Source organism: Schistocerca piceifrons, chromosome 2 (genome assembly GCF_021461385.2).
Source record: "Schistocerca piceifrons isolate TAMUIC-IGC-003096 chromosome 2, iqSchPice1.1, whole genome shotgun sequence".
NCBI lineage: Eukaryota > Metazoa > Arthropoda > Insecta > Orthoptera > Acrididae > Schistocerca > Schistocerca piceifrons.
Window position 1 is genome coordinate 188,304,091 of NC_060139.1, and position 22,102 is coordinate 188,326,192.

General features: G+C 40.6%; 1 protein-coding gene across 4 annotated transcripts in view; it reads right to left on the minus strand.

The window, feature by feature from the left end:
- The window catches only part of LOC124776718 (ATP-dependent DNA/RNA helicase DHX36-like), a 239,928-nt gene that overhangs the window by 72,728 nt on the left and 145,098 nt on the right, over positions 1 to 22,102 (minus strand). For all 4 annotated transcript variants that reach the window (XM_047251833.1, XM_047251834.1, XM_047251832.1 and 1 more), the window contains exons 10-13: positions 15,486 to 15,697; positions 15,107 to 15,184; positions 13,196 to 13,382; positions 9,435 to 9,636 (exon numbers count right to left, since the gene is read on the minus strand). In XM_047251833.1, the coding sequence (XP_047107789.1) occupies positions 9,435 to 9,636; positions 13,196 to 13,382; positions 15,107 to 15,184; positions 15,486 to 15,697 (679 nt within the window). The remainder of the gene's footprint in view (positions 1 to 9,434; positions 9,637 to 13,195; positions 13,383 to 15,106; positions 15,185 to 15,485; positions 15,698 to 22,102) is intronic.

Genomic DNA, 22,102 nt, shown 5'->3' on the forward strand with positions numbered 1-22,102 from the left:
AGTGGCAACTATTTATCCACAACTGATACAAAAGAGTTACATGTTTGCACCTGTTACTGTCCTGTCAAAGTAGTCACCAGCATTGTGTAGAACCCATCGCCAGTGATGTGGAAGGCGTAGCATACAGTTAGCAGAGCCTGTTCCGTTGATGGCGCAAATGGAGCAGTCTACTGCTGGTCGAATCTCTGGAACAGTTCTGAAGCGAATGCCACAAAGTGGTTCCTTCATCTTCGGAATCAAATCAAAGTCTGGGGAGTATGGTGGATGGTACAGTACGTCCCAGTCCCATCGACCGAACAGAGCACCCACAGCTTGTGCTGTATGGGCCTGCGCACTGTTGTACAAAATGACGGGTAGGTTGTGCAGAAAGTGTCGCCACTTCTTTCACAAAGCTAGTCGCAGGTGATGTTCCAAAAACGAACAGCAATACTGTGCACTGACGGTCAGCCGTGGAGGAACGTAATGCGTTATGATAACACCATCACAGTCATACACGAGTATCACAATACCTTTCACCATCCTGGGCCTCTTTGGAGGAGATATATGGGTGGCCTTACCCCATTTGCCACAAATGACAGCCCCCTTACAACCCTAGGTGGTGTGCCTAAAGCACTAGCAGGTAAAACAGTGAATCGGGTTAGGGAAATAAGGTCGCACACTGAGGCAGAGGAAACCCGCCTTAACGTGTTCAGGAAGTTTTGTGCTATCGAAAGTCAGTATAAATGAGTCCGATTTCACAAGATCACCATTCACCCATTTCATTATGTTCTGTGCATCAACAATGCCTTCCTGAGACCACTCAGCTTTCAGTTCTTCTCAGGGAATGTCAACCAGATCCCTGCAAGTCACAACACCTTTGCTATAGTTTAAGGTGTTGTGCAGTTTAGTTTCTATTGCATTCTCCCTGAGGCACTGAGCTTTCTGGATGTTCTTGACTTGTTGGGAATTTGATGTTTCTACCAACAGGGTCCCATTTCGCAAGCGCTTGACAGATTTTAAGATTACAGCTACCCCTTCTAACCCTTTCCGTATGTTAAAAGGTTAAACTTTCTCAAAAACTCCCTTCTTTTGCATTTAATTATAAGAAACACATTCTGGCCACCAGCATGTATCCTGTTACTCAATACTGAAAGAGTCTGTGTAAATATCAAGACTGGAAGACTGGCTACATGAGCCCTCTCATTTGATCGGATGTCAGTACCTACCAGTGACCCACCCTTTCCGCAGGGAGGAGGAAGAGAAGATTTCGAAGGATTCATCTCGGTCCCACAAGCAGCTAGGGAACTAAGAATCCACCTAGACAGAGCCCCACGTGCCTTGTCAACTTTACACAACTGAGGTGCGGTGGATTCCCCAGATGTTGCCCGCTAATGACTTCTTTACCTCAACAGCCACGCATCTCATCAGCACGCAGCACACTTTGAGATTGAAGTTTTCTTCTATAGAGGTTTTTACCATCCTCGCAATGCAGGCAGTCGAGCCAATGATCCCCATTTCCTGTGACACACAAAGTTGCACCACCACACCATACAGTGGCTGTTGAAGCATGCTCACAGCTTACAGTGACAGGAGACTGGCGGCACTTACCAGTTCGAGCTCAGGAAGCCTGGGGTGCGTGACCGAGCCTGTACTCGGCAAACGAATGCTGAGCCCCTTAACGGAAGAGCTTTTGGAATGCATAAATGAGAATGATGTGTTTCTTAAGAGAATCATAAATGATGGTGAGACACGAGTCTACGGTTATTGTGCTGAGATCAAGGTGCAATCTTCACAATGGGTCGGGAAAGGTTCTCCGAGATCAAAAAAAGCCTGTCATGTCAGGTCAAATGTCAAAGCCCTGCTCATAGTTTTCTTTGATTTTGAAGGATTAGTTCACCCTAAATTCGTGACACAGGGACAAACTGTTAATCAATGGTACTATTGGGATGTATTGCAAGAAAATGTGAGAAGAAAATGGCCCGAAATGTGGCGAGACTATTCATGGCCCTCGTATCACCATAACGCACCCAATCGTTTGTCCCTGCTGGTGTGTGACTATTGCACAAAGACACGAAATCACTGTGCTGCCTCATCTTCTGTACTCTCCAGACCTGGGCCCTGATGACCTCTTTTTTATTTTTTTTTCATTTTTTTATTGCCAAAGTTGAAAACCTCATCAAAAGCCCGAAGATTTGCAATGATAGATGAGATTTAAAAAAAAAAAATTACTGACTGAGCTTCGCGCGAACCTGCAAGAGGCATACCAAAACTGCTTCCGGGCAGGATTCTACAGCAGATAAATACAGGGACAAGAAATGAATGAGCTGTATTTACTTGCACTACTGAAACAGAGATGTATTTGGATCTGAGATGAAAAATCTGTGAAAGCTTTTGAGAATATCAAAGATACATTGATAAATGCTTCATATTTTGACATCCAGTACTGAGCAAATCATTTAAACTAGCAATTGATGCATCATAATATGGTATAGCTGCAGATTATTTGAGGAGAGTGGGATCCCAAAGTCAGGAAACACAGAACAATTTTTTTCACTAGCAGAAGCCTAGGCAAACATGAATTAAACTACACAGCAACTGAGATGGAGTTATTAGGAAAGAAACTATTAGCAACCATTTAGAGTATACAAAAACTTGAAACACTTATTTGGGGATCTCCTTCAGTGGTATACACTGATCATTAAGCACTTACCTTTTGATGGAAAGCAGATACCTTACAAGCGTTTGGTGAGGTGGGTATTGTTTCTTCAATAGTTCAGTATGTATATAAAGGAATCTATTAATTTTTTAATTCAAGTTAAACCAGGAATGAAGTGAGGAACTTAGGACAGATAAGATGACAATTAAAAGTGGATGCCTATTTTAAAAGTAAACTTCAACAGTGTGAACAAGAATCATTATCATCATTAGAGCACCTATAAATACACGTCCCCCCCCCCCCCCCCCACACACACACACACAAAATATTGGAAGCCATGCATTCCCCAGTGTGTGGAGACTGAGTTAGTATGGTTCATACATACGGACTGTGGCCACTTTGGTACTCATGAAAGTATAGAACATATGAGGAAGTTTTACTACTTTAAGGGATTAGGTAAGAAAGTTATGATCTTGATTTGGACTGCCAAATTTGTCAGAAAGTTAAGGTGGATAACAGTGGTATTAATTATACGACTTACCCTATTTTACCCAAGGGTTCACAAGACTTAACAGCGTCAGATTTTTACAGCCCTTTACTGATGGGTAGGGGAGGTGTAACATATATTTAAGTACTTTATTCGTCAAACTATGTCACACTGCATCCTATCAAGCATGGATACCGTGATTAATGGTATGTGCAATTATTTCACAGATGTCGGAAACCGAAATGACTCTTAGCTGACAATGATGCACAATTTACAATTCATAATTTTAAGAAATTCTTAGCTGGGAGGGCATGTATAACCCAAAATCGAACCCATGTGAACATATCATAAAGGAAATAGGAAGACAGTGTAGAACATATTGCTGTACTAAACATACCACTTGGGCACAAATGACACAGAACTTCAGGTAATATTAAATGAGTTACCACATCTGTCTACAGACAGTAGAAGTAATGAAGCTGATGTGCTGTGTTTATGGACTAGAACCACTAGACACATAAAAACATCTTACAACATTTGAACTCCCAACATAATATAATTCATTTCACAATGGGGTTTGGAGGTTATTTTATAAATTTGTTGGACCATATAAAGATGTTACCATAAAGAAACATTTATGGAAAAACTGCAGCTACCAATACTGTAATCCCTAAAAGCTCTCAACACCCACAAAACCACAAACAAGCAGCTTTCCATTCCACTGTGTACCATACTATATCCATTCCATTGTCTGTCTGTCTGACTTCTGAACTGAACTACATACCTTCAAACTTACCACTTTCAGTAATTACTAAAACTTTGACTTGATTGAAACATTCCACAAAAAAGGAAAATGCATAATATTGGACCACTCCTGTACACTGGCCAACAAGAATGTTTCAGTAGTTACAAAAACTGATGCACAATTCTATATGTTGGCAAAATTTTAGATATTCCTGAAAGAAGTTACTCACACAAATACTGGCCCATTTTTTTACAACAGCAGTGCTAAATTGCTATTAAATAGTAAAGACAAAGTTAAACTATTTAAATAGGAAAACTATTTAAATAGTAAAGACAAAGTTAAACTCCTCCCCCCCCCCCCATGAACCATGGATCTAGCCTTGTAACACTAACCAAAACAGCCTTGCTGTGCTGGTACTGCGAACGGCTGAAAGCAAGGGGAAACTACAGCGGTAATTTTTCGCGAGGGCATGAAGCTTTACTGTATGGTTAAATGATGGTGGCGTCCTTTTGGGTAAAATATTCCACTACTCAAGAGGACGTTGTTATCAGGAGAAAGAAAACTGGTGTTTTACAGGTTGGAGCGTGGAATGTCAGATCCCTTGATTGGGCAGGTCGGTTAGAAAATTTAAAAAGGGAAATGGATAGGTTAAAGTTAGATATAGTGGGAATTGGTGAAGTTTGATGGCAAGAGGAACAAGACTTCTGGTCAGGTGAATACAGGGTTATAAATACAAAATCAAATAGGGATAATGCAGGAGTAGGTTTAATAATGAATAAAAAATAGGAATGCAGGTAAGCTACCACAAACAGCAAAGTGAATGCATTATTGTGACCAAGATAGATATGAAGCCCACGCCTATCACAGTAGTACAAGTTTATATGCCGACTAGCTCCGCAGGTGACGAAGAGATTGATGAAATGTATGATGAGATAAAAGAAATTATTCAGATCGTAAAGGGAGACGAAAATTTAATAGTCATGGGAGACTGGAACTCAATAGTAGGAAAAGGAAGAGAAGGAAATGTAGTAGGTGAATATGGAATGAGAGAAAGGAATGAAAAAGGAAGCCACCCGGCAGAATTTTGGACAGAGCATAACTCAATCATAGTTAACACATGGTTCAAGAATCATAAAAGGAGGTTGTATACATGGAAGAAGCCTGGCGATACTGGAAGGTCTCAGATAGACTATATAATGGTAAGACAGATTCAGGAACCAGGTTTTAAACTGTAAGGCATTTCCAGGGGCAGATGTGGACTCTGACCACAATCTATTGGTTATGAACTGTAGATTAAAACTGAAGAAATTGCAAAAAGGTAGGAATTTGAGGAGATGGGACCTGGATGAACTGAAAGAACCAGAGGTTGTAGAGAGCTTCAGGGAGAGCATTAGGGAATGATTGACAAGAATGGGGGAAAGAAATACAGTAGAAGAAGAATGGTTAGCTTTGAGAGATGAAATAATGAAGTAGCAGACGATTAAGTAGGTAAAAAGACGAGGGTTAATAGAAATTCTTGGGTAACAGAAGAGATACTGAATTTAATTGATGAAAGGAGAAAATATAAAAATGCAGTAAATGAAGCGGGCAAAAAGGAATACCAACGTCTCAAAAATGATATCGACAGGAAGTGCAAAAGGGCTAAGCAGGGATGGCTAGAGGACAAATGTAAGGACATAGAGGCGCATATCACTAGAGGTAAGATAGATACTGCCTACAGGAAAATTAAAGAGACCTTTGGAGAAAAGAGAACCACTTGCAAGAATACCAAGAGCTCAGATGGAAAACCAGTTCTAAGCAAAGAAGGGAAAGCAGAAAGGTGGAAGGAGTATATAGAGGGTCTACACAAGGGTGATGTTCTTGAGGGCAATATTATAGAAATGGAAGAGAGTGTAGATGAAGATGAAATAGGAGATATGATGAAGAGCTTGACAGAGCACTGAAAGACTGAAGTCGAAACAAGGCCCCGGGAGTAGACAACATTCCATTAGAACTACTGATGGCCTTGGGAGAGCCAGTCCTGACAAAACTCTACCATCTGGAGAGCAAGATGTATGAGACAGGTGAAATACCCTCAGACTTCAAGAAGAATATAATAATTCCAGTCCCAAAGAAAGCAGGGGTTGACAGATGTGAAAATTACCGAACTATCAGTTTAATAAGCCACGGCTGCAAAATACTAACGCAAATACTTAACAGACGAATGGAAAAACTGGTAGAAGCCGACCTCGGGGAAGATCAGTTTGGATTCCGTAGAAATGTTGGAACACATGAGGCAATACTGACCCTACGACTTATCTTAGAAAATAGATTAAGGAAAGGCAAATCTACATTTCTAGCATTTGTAGACTTAGAGAAAGCTTTTGACAATGTTGACTGGAATACTCCCTTTCAAATTTTGAAAGTGGCAGGGAGCGAAAGGCAATTAATAATTCGTATAGAAACCAGATGGCAGTTATAAGAGTCGGGGGGCATGAAAGGGAAGCAGTGGTTGGGAAGGGAGTGAGACAGGGTTGTAACCTATCCCCAATGTTATTCAATCTGTATATTGAGCAAGGTAAAGAAGGGAACCAGCAGAAAAATGCTCATATTAGAGCACAAAAAATGTGAATATGCTCTTTTTCAAAAAACGACTGAAAAGTGGGGTACCAGCTGCCTCATTCTGCCTTCCTCAGCACCTTTAAAAGTTTTCCCAAAATTCTGGCATGCAAACATATTCAGGCTATTTATACTGAGACAGGAGTAGAAAGTGGCAGTGGGGCAAAGAGATGGAGAAACAATAAATACTGGAAGATAGTAGACAGCAGTTGTGGTATAGGAGCAAAGGCAAATATGCAGTATGGGAGAAAGAGAGGGACACAGTGGCAGTGGAACATAGTTGACAGTGACAGAACACTGAAAGAATGAAAGAGAGAGTGCCAGTAGAAGAGGACTAAAGAGAAGGAAAAGGTGGAAGTGGGTGAGAGCCAGTGATAATGAGACAAAGAATCTATGAGCATGACAGTGAGGAAGAGAGAAATAGTGACAGTGAGAAGAGATAGCTGTAGTGGAAAGGAATGAATTAGATAGTAGCAGTAAAAGCAAGAGGGTGAGGGACAGTGTGTCAGCGAGAGGAACCAGTAGCAGTAGGACAGAACAAAGGAGACTGTGATTGTGAGACAAGAGACAGTAACACTTAGAGGGAGCACAAATATGTTTGCAAGCCAAAATCTTTGGGAAAATTTTTAAAACTGCTGAGGAAGGTAGAATAAGGCAGCTGGTGCCCTACTTTTTATTCAAAGTCTTTTATTGGAAGCAGGAGCATGTTTGCCTTTTCCGTGCTCCAATAGAAGCATTTTTCCGCTGTTTGTACATATGATGATGTACCGAGCTGTAGTTGCATTAGATCCGATGATGGCAACACTAATTTGCCAAAACTGGTCATCAAAAATAAAGTTATAACTAATTATGTTGGCTGTTATAGTTTTTACTTCTATATTTCACATTACTGTAGATCGCCCCCATACTTGAACTCTGTCAAGTATATAAAAAATACCAGTCTGTTTTTAAACAACTGAACACTATTTCCTTTTTCACCTTTGTTGTGTTTATAGTTACGGTAGACAGAACACTTGACCCTGGCACTGGAGGTCACGGGTTCCATCCCGGGTAGAGGTGGCCATTTTTCTTCCTTCCAGCCCCTCCACGATGGATCCAGGTGGTCTCAGCCAGCTGTCAAAATGAATATTGGGGCTCCTTCCCAAGGGTAAAGTGCAGTCGCAGTAAGGGACTCGCCATCCCTCTCCCACCTAGAGCCGCAGTGGATAGGAGAGCTGCATTCTACAAGCAGTCATTCTACATTCACAGTACTTTAGATCCCTTCAAAGTATTGTACATGCACATTAATTCACTTGTCCCAAAGCTTTTGCCACTGCTGAAATCAGTTCTGGAGCTCTTGACACTAAATACTGTTCAAAGCCGTTAGCCCGTTTACTCTGACATCATGTCCGCCCCAATACCTGAATGGTTAGCGCGTTGGAATGCCATGCACGGGGGCCCGGGTTAGATTCCTGGCTGGGGAGGGGGGATTTTCTTTCCTCAGGAACTAGGTGTTGTGCTGTCCTCATCATCATTTCATCCCCCTTGTTGACGCACCAGTCGCCCAATGTGGTGTCACACTCGATAAGACTTGCACTTAGCGACTGAACTTCCCCCCTGGGAACTCCCAGCCACTGACGCCATATGCTCATTTTTCCTGATATGACCCACATCACTGAATTGCTTTCCTGTCAGAGTTTGTTTCATCTGTGGAAACAAAGAAAAGTCTGACGGAGCCAGATCAGGTGATTAAGGTGGGTGTGGAACACACGTTTTTTGCCTTGAACTGTCAGATCTGTGTGGCTGGAGCATTGTCATTGTGTAGCAACCAGTTCCCAGTTTTCCACAGTTCTGGCAGTTACTGTTGCACACTCTCTCAATCTTCATAACATGCTAGATAAAAACACTGGTTCACTGTTCGCCCTGGAGGATTGAACTACTTGTGGACAATGCCACTGACATAAAAAAACCAACATTGTTTTTACACTGGATCACACTAGATGTGCTTTCTTGGGTCATGGTAATGTTTGCATTTTCCACTGGTTTGACGCTTGCTTCAACTCCAGATCATATCTGTAGCACAACTCTCATCCCAAATTTTAAGAAAATTTGGATTGCTCTGCACTTCACTCTTCAACTTGTGGCAAATATTCATGCAGTTCTCTCTTTGCTCATCTGTGAGCAAGTGATGAACAAATTTTGCAGACACCTGTCTCATGTACAAATCTTTGATTAAATTTGCTGCACTGTGCTCCATGATACTTTTGTTTCCTCAATTGGTCAATGGTCAATGGTCCTTCAACAATCTTCAGCCATAACACATTTGATTGTTGCAATGTTTTTGTCATTTCTTCCTGTCAAAAGATCAATGGGGCCTGGCATGTCTTCCGCTGACATACTGCCGGATTTGAAACAATAAAACTACTCTTAGACCTGTAGTCTCCCAAACCAATATCAATAAAGGCCTGCCATAGCATCCCAATAGTCTCTGCTGCAGTTTTCCCTGCAGAAAACAAAATTTTACATAGACTCTAGGCTCCTTGTTGGCTATGTCATTGATCTCAAAGGACTGAAATAGGAATGCAAACAACAGAGCACCAAAAACAAACCACTTAACACTGACTGACACCAGCTTAGTGAGTGATGTGGGAAATCCCAAACCAACATCACCTAGCAGCACAGCTTGTAACTATGAAACATGCGCACACAACAGATCAATTCCGGTAATTTTTTGTTCCCCCCTTTTATTTCTCTTTCTTTGTTAAATGTAACAGAATTAATACTTCCTCTTGTAAACACTCTGTATCTCATCATTTTATTTATCACCTAATTAAAAATTTCTGTAAAAATTGCATGTGTTTGTGACATGTGGTTATCACCTCACAATGACCTAAGAGGTCAAAAGCTGGTTCATGACCATAAACACATTATTTTGCAAAATACCAGGGAAGTGTTTTGATTTTAACAGTATCATCTTAAAATTATCTTACCTCTAAGGAGAGATCAACAGCTCTCGAATCTGGGGGGTCCATCACGCGGGTGAGAACTTCGGCAGCTCGGCCCAGCTGCAGGATTTTCACTTGCAAAATCACCTCCTCCAATCGTGAACGCAGCATTTCCGGCAAAGGATATGCTTGTAGCATCATTTCACGTGCTCTGGTATAAAGGTGATAGCACACACCAGGTTGCACCCTGAGAAAACGAAGTGCACACAGTATGTTGTACTACGGAAAGTTAACAGATGTTCACTGCTAGGTATGAAATCTGTTATCAAAAAAATAATGGAAATTTCTGGATGTAGCAATATGTGAAATAAGGGAACGGCAGCCACTCACCTACAAACACTCCCGTAGTCATGGGAAGACTGGTTATTTATATTGAGTTATTTAAAGGAGTTGCCTGAGCAGATGGAGGAGGGGACAGAGTAGGGAAGGCCAAAAGGAGGGGTAGCAAGAAAGAGGCAGGTCTTTGGACAGATGACTCTGAGGCCGCACAAAATGAAGAGAGTACAGAGGGTAGAGCACATAGAGATGTAGGTGCAAGACCTGTCCCATACACCCACACAACAACTCCTACTGCAGTCCAGTCACAGGCATTTCCTACCCAATAAAAAATTTCACTGAACTATCCATGGGGGGGGGGGGGGGGTAAAAACCACATACATCATGTTTTTTGCCATGAACTGTCAGACCATCAGAGCTGTGAGGCTGGAGTGTTGGCATTATATAGCAATCACCTCCAATTTCTCCACAGTTCTCTCACAATCTTTGCAACACACTAGATAAAAATGGGAACTATCTCTCCAACATATCCTGTATTCTCACAGTCCCCCTTGCCTCAACCTCCGCTAACCTGTTTCCACTGCATCACCTTACCCTTTCCCTTCTGTCTTCTGTCCACACGATTCATTCTCTGTCCAGAGCCTACACTGCCCACTGCCCACTGCTACCACTCTTCCTACCGTGCATAACCCATGTGGGTCTCTCTCTCTCTCTCTCTCTCTCTCTCTCTCTCTCTCTCTCTCTCTCTCTCTCTCTCTAACTCCCCCCCCCCCCCCCCCACCTTCCATCTTCTACATCTCTATTTGCTTTACCCTCTGCAGTTTTTTAATCTTGTTATGCTGCTACAGAGTCATCTGTCCAAGGACCTGCCTCTTTCCTACTACCGCCTCCTTGCTTCCTTCCTTACCCCCTCCCCACCTCCATTAGCTCAAGCAACTGATTTCAATAATCAATTATCAATAATCAGACTTGTCATGGTCACAGGAGTGTATGTTTGAGTGCCTGTGGGGTGAATATGTTTACTTTATCATGGAAAAGAAAAACAGTATCATGGCACAGAACATGAAGAACAATTATTGCAAATTCTTCTGTGACTGGAAGAAACTAGAGAGGAAAGGGGTGGGGGGTCACATGTGCTCTTCCTGAAGAATTAAGACTCCAAATGCTGAACTACAGTGTCAAATACTATGTTTATGTTCTTATCTGTTGCTAAATGATTCCTTTTTATTTGGCCTGTGGTGAACTTTTCTACATAATTGTTCATATTTCACAATTTGTTATATTCTTGTAATGATAAATCAATATTTACTTCGCTACCCTGTTATTTATCCACTGGATTTCTATAAGGGGCATTCAAAAAGAAACAAGCCGGAGGCATAATTACAGAAACCAGTACTTGTATGTTAGAAGTATTGACCCTACTGTTGAGACACTTGTCCCACTGTGACACAAGTGATAAGGTGGTGAATAGCTGTCTCATAAAATTCCCAGGGCTGCAATGGAACCAGTTCCACACGTACAGCTGGACGTCTTTGTCCACCCGAGTGCAGGTAAGGTTACGCTGCATTCTTCTTTGACCAAGATGGTCCCCTTCTGATTCACTTCCTGCAGCATGGGACAACAGTAAATGCTCAGCATTACTCACGAACCTTGACCATCCTTTGCCAAGCTATCAAATTAAAATGATCACACACTCTCACCCGTGGGTCAATCTACTCCATGACAATGGAAAGCCTCATATGGCCAACACAGTCGTGGCACTCCTGCAGAAATTCAAATGGGATGTTCTCGGCTACCCACCATACAGTCTGGACCTCTCCCCCTGTGATTAAGCCATTTTTGGTCCCCTTAAAAAGGCTCTAACGATTCACCTCTGATGACGTCGTCCAGCTGTACGTGCGGAATTGGTTCACATCGCTGCCCTGAGAATTTTATGAGACAGCCCTTCACCACCTTGTGTCAGTGTGGGATAAGTTTCTCAACAGCTAGGGTGAATACTTCTAACATACAGGTACTGTTTTCTATAATTATGCCTCTGGCTCATTTCTTTTTGAATGCCCCTTATAATTTAGGTTGTTAGTTCCATCAATTTTTGACTTATTGATTGCCTTGTTCATTACTTTTTAGGCTTTTAAAATTCTCTCCAACTTTTTTCTGCTGAGTTTCCTCTTGTTCTGCAATGCTCTTTCCTGTGAGCTAGTATCGAATCTCACTTTCCCAGTTCCTATCTTCTTTTATACCACAGGGTGGTGGTGGAGTTGGTGGTGGTACTGGTATTGCTGCTGCTGCTGCTGCTGCTGCTACTTGTTAAGATATTATACATACTGACTTACAATTTTATTTTGGTGACCACTTTTTCGTAACTGATGATTTTTTAATGATGTCAAGCTATTAATGTAACTAATATTTGTATTCCACTTCAGCACTCAATCCCACTACATTATCAGCCCTCCAAATATGGATGCAAAAAAAATGGTTCAGCATGTTTCATTCACATAAAAATTTATGAAATATAAAACACTAACCACGCTCACATATCAGAATTTTCATTATGGTAAGTAAGGAAATCCATTGGTATAAATGAGATTCATAGAATCCAAACACTTTCTCCTCTGCATCCATAATTATAATAGCACTCACAATATTTCAGACCAGATGTGTAATTTGTAAGCATGTACTATTACACAATCTGATTGCATCAAGATTTTGCATTAAGAGAACCAGGACACCAATCTTCAACCTTGGTTAATGAGAAGAATACTCTGACAATTCGAAAGAGGTAAGTATGTCTATGGGGCACGAGGTGACATGTTCCACATCAATAATATTATTGACAGACAGATATTCTACAATATATCCTTCTACTGCTGGCATAATTTTTTTCATTTATCTGTCCTAAAAATAATTTGTAGTTCACTAAAGCACAAATTTTATAACATTTCTGCATGCAGCAACGTCAGCTGCCTTCAAGTATCTGTCTTGCTTGGGTAAGCATAGCTCGTGATGTGCACGCCTCCAATGCATGGCAATATGGCACACGCTTCACTGCCAAGCAGTGCTTGGGCAGGAGCCCATATTTATGCATTGTGCTATTGAAGTTATATATAATATGACATGTGCATTAAACAACAAAATTTAGTAATTTTTTACATGGCTTATGTTCACTGATGTAAAAAAGAAAAAAAATAAAGAAAGAAATTCTATTTCGTACTTCACCCTCTCAGGGGTCAGCCGTTTAAATTTTCTAAAGTAGTCTACATTTAATCTACGTTCTTCCTTAGGGCTCAAGCTATCTCCATGCCAAATTTCAGCAAAATCACTTGAGTGATTTAGTCAAGAAAATGTAGCAAACAGAGGTACTTTTACACTTACAATGTTAGTACTATGGATTGTAACAAATTCTTGGGAACATGAGGAAAAAGAAGGTAATATAAACGGTGTTTAGGAGCACGAAAAAACTTCTCCCTCACCTTCCAGCTCGTCCACGCCGCTGCTTTGCATTAGCAAGGCTCACCCACTCTGGCTGCAGGGTAGATATGTTTTTTTCAATATCAAAGTTTTTCATCTTGGTCTTACCACAGTCCACAACATATACAACATCGTCTATTGTTATTGAGGTCTCAGCGATGCTTGTTGAAATTATAATCTTACGGACTCCTGAAACACAGAATGTGACTTTCTTTTTCATATATCTTTCACGCACAACAAATCTCTTCCCCCCACACTCAACAGGAAAGAAATGGTCTTATTTTGATGCAACAAAACACATACTACATAATACATCAATGACTCATATTTTTACATTTATTTCTCTTGTCAAGAAAATTATATAATATCTTTCCATTTGTAATACTTAATGGTCATCTAATTTTAATCACTTATAGTGCAAGCAGTTACAAAGACTTCTATTAACTGTATACACTATATAAATTGGTATTTTCTAGATATGGGCGCTAGGAGCAATTCTTGCCTCCCACAAGCACTATTATTGCACAGTACATAGCACATAAAAAATATATCTTGGTCTCTAGAAAAGCAGATCAGAAAAACAAAGGTAGCCATCATTACAAACAATTTTGTATAGCTGAAACTAAATTTTTGTTGCTACAAATTAAATGAAAACTACTACACAATGGTAGTGAGAACAATATTGTTTTCTAAGGTTGGCACTGGCACCCAAACCTCCAGATGTAAGGCACTCAGATCGCCACCAAACGTTGTTTGTCAATCGAGTATCAACCAAAACACCAATTTAGTTCATGCTATGAGTTGTTGTCTAGTAGAACATGCGTAAATGTTAATTAAAAGTAACATCAGAACTATGGAGCACAGCAAAAGCTTTCTGTGAGAGGTTGTTTTCTAGATCTCGCGTGAGTGCGCTGCTAGAGCGTGAGGTCATTGTACCAAAGATACTGTGTTTGAATGTCATTAATGTCAGCTTTCATCAAACAGTTCATGAGTGAAACTGTTATATGGGAGAACATTTTCCTGACTAGTAAAAGGACTTTTCAGACTTTGTAGCAATGTTCTTTTAGCAGTCTGCTTTTGCTTCATTAACTGAAAGCAGGAAACCTATAGTGAACATCTGTATATATAAGTGTGGAGTTCTGCTGCACATGTGAGAAAGAACACCATACTTATCTATAAAAATGTACTCTATAGGTTTGATACTTTCAGATAATAGAGTGAAAGCAGACTGTCAAAAAAGAACAACTCTGAAAAGTCCTTTTACATGTCAAGAAAATGTTCTCCCATACAACAGTTTCACGCGTAAACAGTTAAAAATTAATTGTCATCAGTGGGGTTTGAACGGGGGCCATTGGTGCAACTACCACATGCTCTGCCAACTCACCGATGAGAAATTTACAAAAACCCTCACTCACAAAGAGTTTTTCTGTGCTCTGTAGTTCTGGCATTACTTTTAATTACCATTTACACCTGTTCTACCAGACAACAGCACATAAAACACACTAAATCGGTGTTTTGCTTGATACTCTATCGACATAGAACATTTGGTACCAATCTGATTGTCTGACATCTGGAGGTTTGGGTATGAGCAGAAACAAGTATATACTGGCTGATTTCTATTGATACCCCTTCTCCCACCATCCCATGGGAAAATACTGATTTATAATGTGGGTAACCTGCTGATTTGGCTTTTTACAAACTTTCAGCTGTGTAAGAGCACTGATTTTATTTTTTCTTTAATACGGGGCAGAGCCTGGAATAACGCTCTACAAATTTAACTTAGTACTTAGAGAAATCAATAGTGCTTTACAAATGGGCAATTATTTACACAAAGAACGGTTAAGTACTCATACTAATGTAAGAATCATCAATTACCAGACTGTGCTTAGCTTCTTATTGCCAAGTAATCATACCTGGAGGCGGTCTCTCAAACACAGATTTCTGCATCACAGTAGGCATCAGAGAATGGAGAGGAATTATACGATACTTATCTGGAATCAGCAACAAGGCTAATGTTACTCACAATGACGTGGTGCAGCTGACTATTTTACAATGTTAACTTTAAGAAAAAAGTAAAACAAATGAAGTTAAATGGAAAACCAGACAAAAGAATCATCATACCTATAACTCAGCAAAGCATTGATTTCCTGTGTATTTCATTTCTAGGGGGGCTTGGAAAGAGGCAGAAAGATGCTAATACTTTTTTTTATATATAAAATTACTTATATGGAAGGAGTCAATTTCAAATTCCACACAGTTTTAATAATTCCACTTTAGCTTTTAGATACTTACATGGTGGAAATGCACCACTTTCTTCCAATGATCTGTTCAGTGCAGAAATATTATCCCAACCAGGTAGAAAAACAAGAATGGCACCCTCTGGCTTATTCATACATATGTACTGAACCAAAGCACGAATAAGCTCAATATTCAGCTCCTCACAATCAGGATTTCTAAGACTGTGTATCACCCTTGTTGAGTACTTTCCTTCCGTTTCTAGCTTCCTGACAGAGAAGAAGGCAGAATGTAGCAGGTTTAATTGTTTAGTATAAAGGTGAACAACAGATGTCACTGTAAGTTAAAGTCAATGACAGAAAAATGTAGTTCTAATAATGTGAGATTCCCTTTTAATAACACTATGACTGTATGGAAACAAACAATGGTTGTGATGTTATCCATACAAAAATAAAAATTACTGCCTAATCTTTTATTAACTTATTACATACACATAAAACGAGAGATAAATAAAAAGGCAATGTTGCGGGAATGGCTCCTGGTCAAATCAACAGATATCTTGAAATTCCCATAATATTTCATGGGCACCAAATTCGAATGCCAATAGTAAAGATTTCTTGGTCAGTAACAGGAAAGACAACTACACCAGCTATCCAACGATGAACCAAGAGTTTCAGAACACACGCAAAGGTTGTCGTTCATACAGTGTGCTACTGTCAGTCATCTCAAAACCTCTCTCAGGAGCAACATGTCAATATATGCAACCACATTAACGTCTGTCTAGCCTCACCATTGTGATCTGAACATCTACAGCACCACCAAAGTGTTATCCCTTCTATGACCAATAGTTCTCCTTTGTGATCACTGTGATTTTAACAAGGTCATCACTGATCCCATGCTGTGCTAAGTTTGTATCCTGTGCCTCTGTTCAGCAGAGTTGTCAAGCTGTGAATTTCCAGCATATTTTTAATAAAGTTGTACTGGTACAAAGATGGTGAGAGGAGAATTTTGGTACTTTTGTAGTCCATATTGTGCCCCTTACTCAATGCCCAGTCACTGCAGATTTCTGTGGCTGGTGCATACATGTGTCCTGCCTTATATTTGGTACATCTGTCTTGCACAGCATATATGATGTCTCTGACTACAAGGAATCAGAGTTTTGTTGGTGGACAGAAGATGCATTTAACTATGTTTCTTTAGTAATCCTCCTATTTTTGAAGAAATGCCCCCAATATATGACAAGACGACCATTCCTCTTTGTCCTCCACTTTCTTCCAGGTGTCCAGCTGCTCACTTTAACATGCACCGCATGTAAGGTGCAGCAAATCTCCCGTTTGGAATATCAATTCTGGGGGGAGGGGGACTGTATGGAGATGGCATAGCTCTATAGATAAGTTGTCTGAATGTGATGCAGCTCATGTTCCATGCCATTTTGTTGTGAAGACTGCTGACAGCTGGTGGCCTGTAAGTTTATGTCCATGTGTGAAGATTCATGTTACACAGCACGACCCAGGGTGCCACACACTTTTCTCCACATCAACTCAGGAATGGAAGTCCATCGTTTTAATCCATCTCCATTGCAAACTTGACGTTACAATGAAGAAAATTTAGGTTTCGCAGAAATACATCCAGCAACACAGTGCTGTGGGCCCTGATTAAGAAAGGTGTCACCTACACAGTCCCAAAAGCATATGGTTTTTAACTCCATCAACTTCAGTGCCCTCTCCTTGAAATCTTCAATACAAACATTAGCGACAATGGGTGACTAGGGGCTATCTGCTGCAGTATCATCTGTCTATTCAAAGAATTAGTCACTGAATAAAAAACAGGTTGAAGTGAGCACATGCTTAAACAAATCAACCAGTTCTCCTTTCAGCTTCTCATCAATGAGCAACAGGGAGTCCTGCAATGGTACTTGAGTAAAAACTGTGTTGTCAAAACTTACAAGCATATCTGATGTTGCAAGTCTTACGTTCTTGGGCTGACAAATGAAGTCTTCTGAGTTGCAGATGTGGTACTCACCTCCAGGGCACAAATGTGTTGCCAGATGTTTTGACAAATCTGCTGAACAGAGACCAAGATAACAATTTAGAAAGCATGAGATCCGGTGGTGGTCATGCTAAAATCACAATGACTACAAAGGGGAACTATTGGCCATACAAGCCCTAATGCTTCGGTGGTGACATAGATATTCAGATGAGAATGGGAACAATGGTCCCACACCAGTTTGGGCAGGTATATTGACAAGCAGCACCCACAAGAGGCCACTGGGGCAGCTGACAACATTGCACGTTCATCATTCAACAGGTTGCTATTTTTAACCAAATTTGGCATCTTCACACCTGCGCATTTTCTATTTAGACTGGCATACATAGGATGCTTCAGTCACAGCTCAGCAGTGTGTTCGTCCCACCTGAAGATGTCAGTCAGTTGTACCAATGAAATATTGTGTGAGTTTCACAATGACATCCAGGTCACTCCATCTCAAGTGATCACGGGCCTCCAGCATCTTCAGTTTCAATTTTCCTGAAGCTTACTGTGGGTGGAGACCTATCCAAGAAATGAATCTGTGCAATATTTTAAATCATGAGCTTAAGAGTACGAGAAAAAGTGGCCTTCTATTTGCATGGCTTTTCGAAAAGTATGCATGAAAATGAACAAGAAACAATGTCTGAGGCTGTTTTATTACAAGACAAAAGCAAGTAGGAAAATCTTTCTTTCAAGTCTTTGATAAATTTTGGCTTTGAATCAGAAACATACAGTGTGGCAGATTGTAAAAGCATTTTGTGAGACAGCATAATGCATTGAAGTGATTCAAAAAAATCTGCAGAGAAAAATGCACAGATTTTTTGACCGTCTTTGGAGTCAGGTATCTCAGGAAGAAAATTGCAAAGGGACTATGACTTGGCATATTTGTTGACAATGCCTGGGACATCATTTATTAGCATATCTTCCTGCTTAGCCAATTACTTTCAATTATACTCAGTCACAACTTGGGGTCAAATTAAAATTACAATAAATGAGCCAAGTTCAGATGAAAATATTGCAAAAGGGTCATTTCAGAAATTATTCTTTCCAGCACCATTGGAAAGAACACAATTTTCTGCACGAGCAACATCTAGTTGGATCTTAGTGTCCGTTCAGCAAAAGGAAGAAATATGATGTTGAACTTCATTAAAATCATGTGTAATACGCTACCATCGCAACACTATGCAGGTTGCTGGACCCATAACTTCAAGACAAGCAAGAATAACAACTGGTACATAAATGCTGGTGTCCTAACCACCCATAAAAATCATGGAAATTTGATGACTCAACAACTTCAAAATCATTAGTCGAGTCAGTTTCTCTACTTATTCTGGTAGTGAGCACGTATGGTTGCAAAGGCAAGAGGGGCATGATGATGTCATCAAATATTGCTTATCCTGTGTCTTCATTGAGGTTTCAAAGCCTCAGTTGGGTTTCTCACCATGGTTCCCGAGTCAATATGTTGGTCTCTTCATGATGGTTCCCAAGCCAATGCTATTTAAAATTACTGCTTCATGGAATTAAATTTTTCTTCCGTACTGTTCAATATGGCTTCTGGAAAATTATACTTAATCCCTATTCTAGTTGCAGAAGGTGCTGCAATATTCATGCTGTTCAGGAATCCAACATTTATCTTCTCTTTCAGGCCACAGAATAAGTGAGCTGGACCAAATGGGTGCATTGATTTGAGCAGGGTATCATGTTCTTCAATATCAACTTCACATATGTTCCCAATCCACCAGAAATTGTCATACACGCATATGGTGCATTGGCCAGGAATAAGGCTCAAAATTGACGTGAAAGCCAGACTGGTGTTTGTTGATTGATAAACTAAGGCCTCAAAAGAAGTTATCTCACTTGAAACCCAGCTACTTGAATGTGGTTCAAATTCACTGGCAAAAATTGGTGATTTTTACGAGTTCTGGCTTAAGCATGGCCACTTGCAAATAATTCTTCTGGTAGCTGTCTTTCATCTTATATTTCATGGTATCAATTTGGCAATCACCACCGTTGCTTGACCTAGCACTGTGCATTTAGTAAGTTGTACCATCTTGTGATGGTAGCATATTGCGCACAATTTTGTTGAAGTTAAGCCTTACTTTTCATCCCTTTGCTGAATTGACTCTAAGATACAACAAGATGTTTCTAGTGGAGAAAAGTGGGCTCTTTCCAGTGGTTCTGGAGAAAACAACTTCTGAAGTGACTCTTTTGCAACATTTTCACCTGAACTTTGCTCACTTTCTGCAGCTTTACATTTGACACCATGTTTCTGACTGAGTATGGCCCACAATAAGTGCTTAGGCAGGAAGATGTACTAATAAGAGTCCTGCCCCAGGCACTGTTAATATATGTGCCAAGTTGTAGTTCTTTTATGTTTTTTCTATCAGAGAATCAGACTCCAAAAATGTTTAAAGATTTGAATGCTTTGCTCTGCAGGATTTTTGGTGTACTTTGGTGCACTATACTGGCTCACAAAGGTTTTACAGACTGCAACACTGAGTTTTTCTGATTTAGGGCCACACTGAGAAGTTGCTAGTACTTGTTGCCTTGGTTAAGAAAGGTTCAAACATTGGGGTCTGCTGAAAAGCTTCTCAAATATAGGGTCATGTTTCCAACATATTGGGTCTAATGAGCTTAAATTTTGTACCCGTTCATTCCTATGGTATATCTGTATCCATGGCAAATTGAACGAAATCAGAAATGGACGAATGGGAAATTTTTGAAAAATGTGATCACTTGGGATGGAATGACCCATCTGCTGTCTGCCCCAAGAAACATTTCTGCGACTAGTCTACAGGGAAAGCTTCAAGCAACAAAAAAGGCAAAGTGTTTATAAAACTGATTCCTAGCCAAATCGGTGATGGGTGGAAGAAAGAACTGCGACCCCTTTGAGTAATACAATGTCCTACATGGGGCAACTGCCATACGGTATCAACAGGAATTCAGGAATTATGGAGATGGAAGCATGCATACATACACAGAAATGAAAACTGACAAGCTAAAGGAAATCGTTGAACTGCGAGTTTCTTAGCTAAAACTATACTCGAGAGACTTAATCAATCAGAAAATTTTGTTACTGCAGTGCTGACGTATAACAGTAACACCTGCTGTTCTACAATATGTAATTTTGTTTTTTCTGGCCTTGTTGTTAGTTCACCATTATGGCTATGTGCTAGTAAAACCAGTGTTGTTTGTTTTATTTATTTATTTAGTTACTTTTTTTTTGGGGGGGGGGGGGGAATGATCATTGGCTCTAGTGCATAGTTAACAAATTTAACTATAGCGTAGCACTGCCACTATTTTTCAGTGTTACCGAGTAAAATAGTGGCACTGCCATGGTTGTTGCAGAAAGGGCCAAAGTCCCACGTGCAGAGCTGACCAAAACACTGTTATATTAGGTGCCATAACACACAAGTCGATGTCCACATAGCAGTCTGAGCCAGCAGCCAGCGACTCAACAATGTCCATGCAGAAGAAAGATGGGGCCACTGTGGTATTGGCAGGCCAATTACTAGGTTACTACACCTCCAAACTATGGGCATGCTTTGGTGTAGTACATGGTTGGAAGTGGTTCTTTCGTGATACAAGTAGGCACCAAACCTGTATGAACAGCTATCATTTTTAGCCAACGGCATCTTAGTCAGGCAGCACTATCTATGACAGGAGGTCTACACCAGTCAATGTGGCAACATGGTTCTGCACGCAGCAACCAAAAGACTTGGTCTTCACCAACGATGGGCCTACTGCTGGTTCTACGTCCACCACTGTGGACTTAAGAGCATTGTAGCTGGAGGACCACCTCCAGGCTCACTCCAGCTGCAGCCAGTCTTCTGCCCTGGAGGTCAGGCATTTGAGCCCAGGGCAGTGCAGTCACTTCACAATTAGCACACCTCCATGCACATGCAGACACCATGGTTGAGGGCTGTCTTCTACTACAAGAATCATGATGAGATTCTGCATGTATCAGCACAACCTTCCCCTTCCCTGAGTTGCAGAGCCGAGCCCATATGGTACACACGCTTCCACGAACTCTGGTGTCAGCAACCCTACCCAGCTGCAGATGTTGAAACTAGCTTTTGGCTGTCTGTTGCATTGGCACCACCACACTCACTGCTGTCAGAACACACCCCATGAGGGGGAGAGAGGGAAGGCATCACTGCTGCAGAGCATTGCTATGAATGTTGTTTATTCACTAATAACACTTATGGCTAATAACGATGTCCTTATGTGGCCACTGGTCATCATACTCATGACAAACCATCACCTCAACTCAACCCTGCCACTGTAGAGGTCATCACCTCAAGCCTCTAACAGATTAATGTCAGAAGGGAGATTGGTGTAGCTAGACAAGGAACCTTGTCTCCAGCTGTAACTAACAGTATCAACGTGCAGGGGGATTAGTGCAGTACACGAAATTTATGTTGACAGCAGTAGAATCTTTCTGCTGGCAGCTACAAATACTGATTCTATAAATTTTCAGGAATAACATTTTGTGAAAAGAATGTCGGCTTCCCTTCAGGGATTTGCACTTGAGTTCATGAAACATCAGTGTAATACTTTTGTCTTGATGGAGTTTACTGATGACAAATCTAGCAGCAAGCCTCTAAATTTATTATTATTATTATTATTATTATTATTTTTTGTGT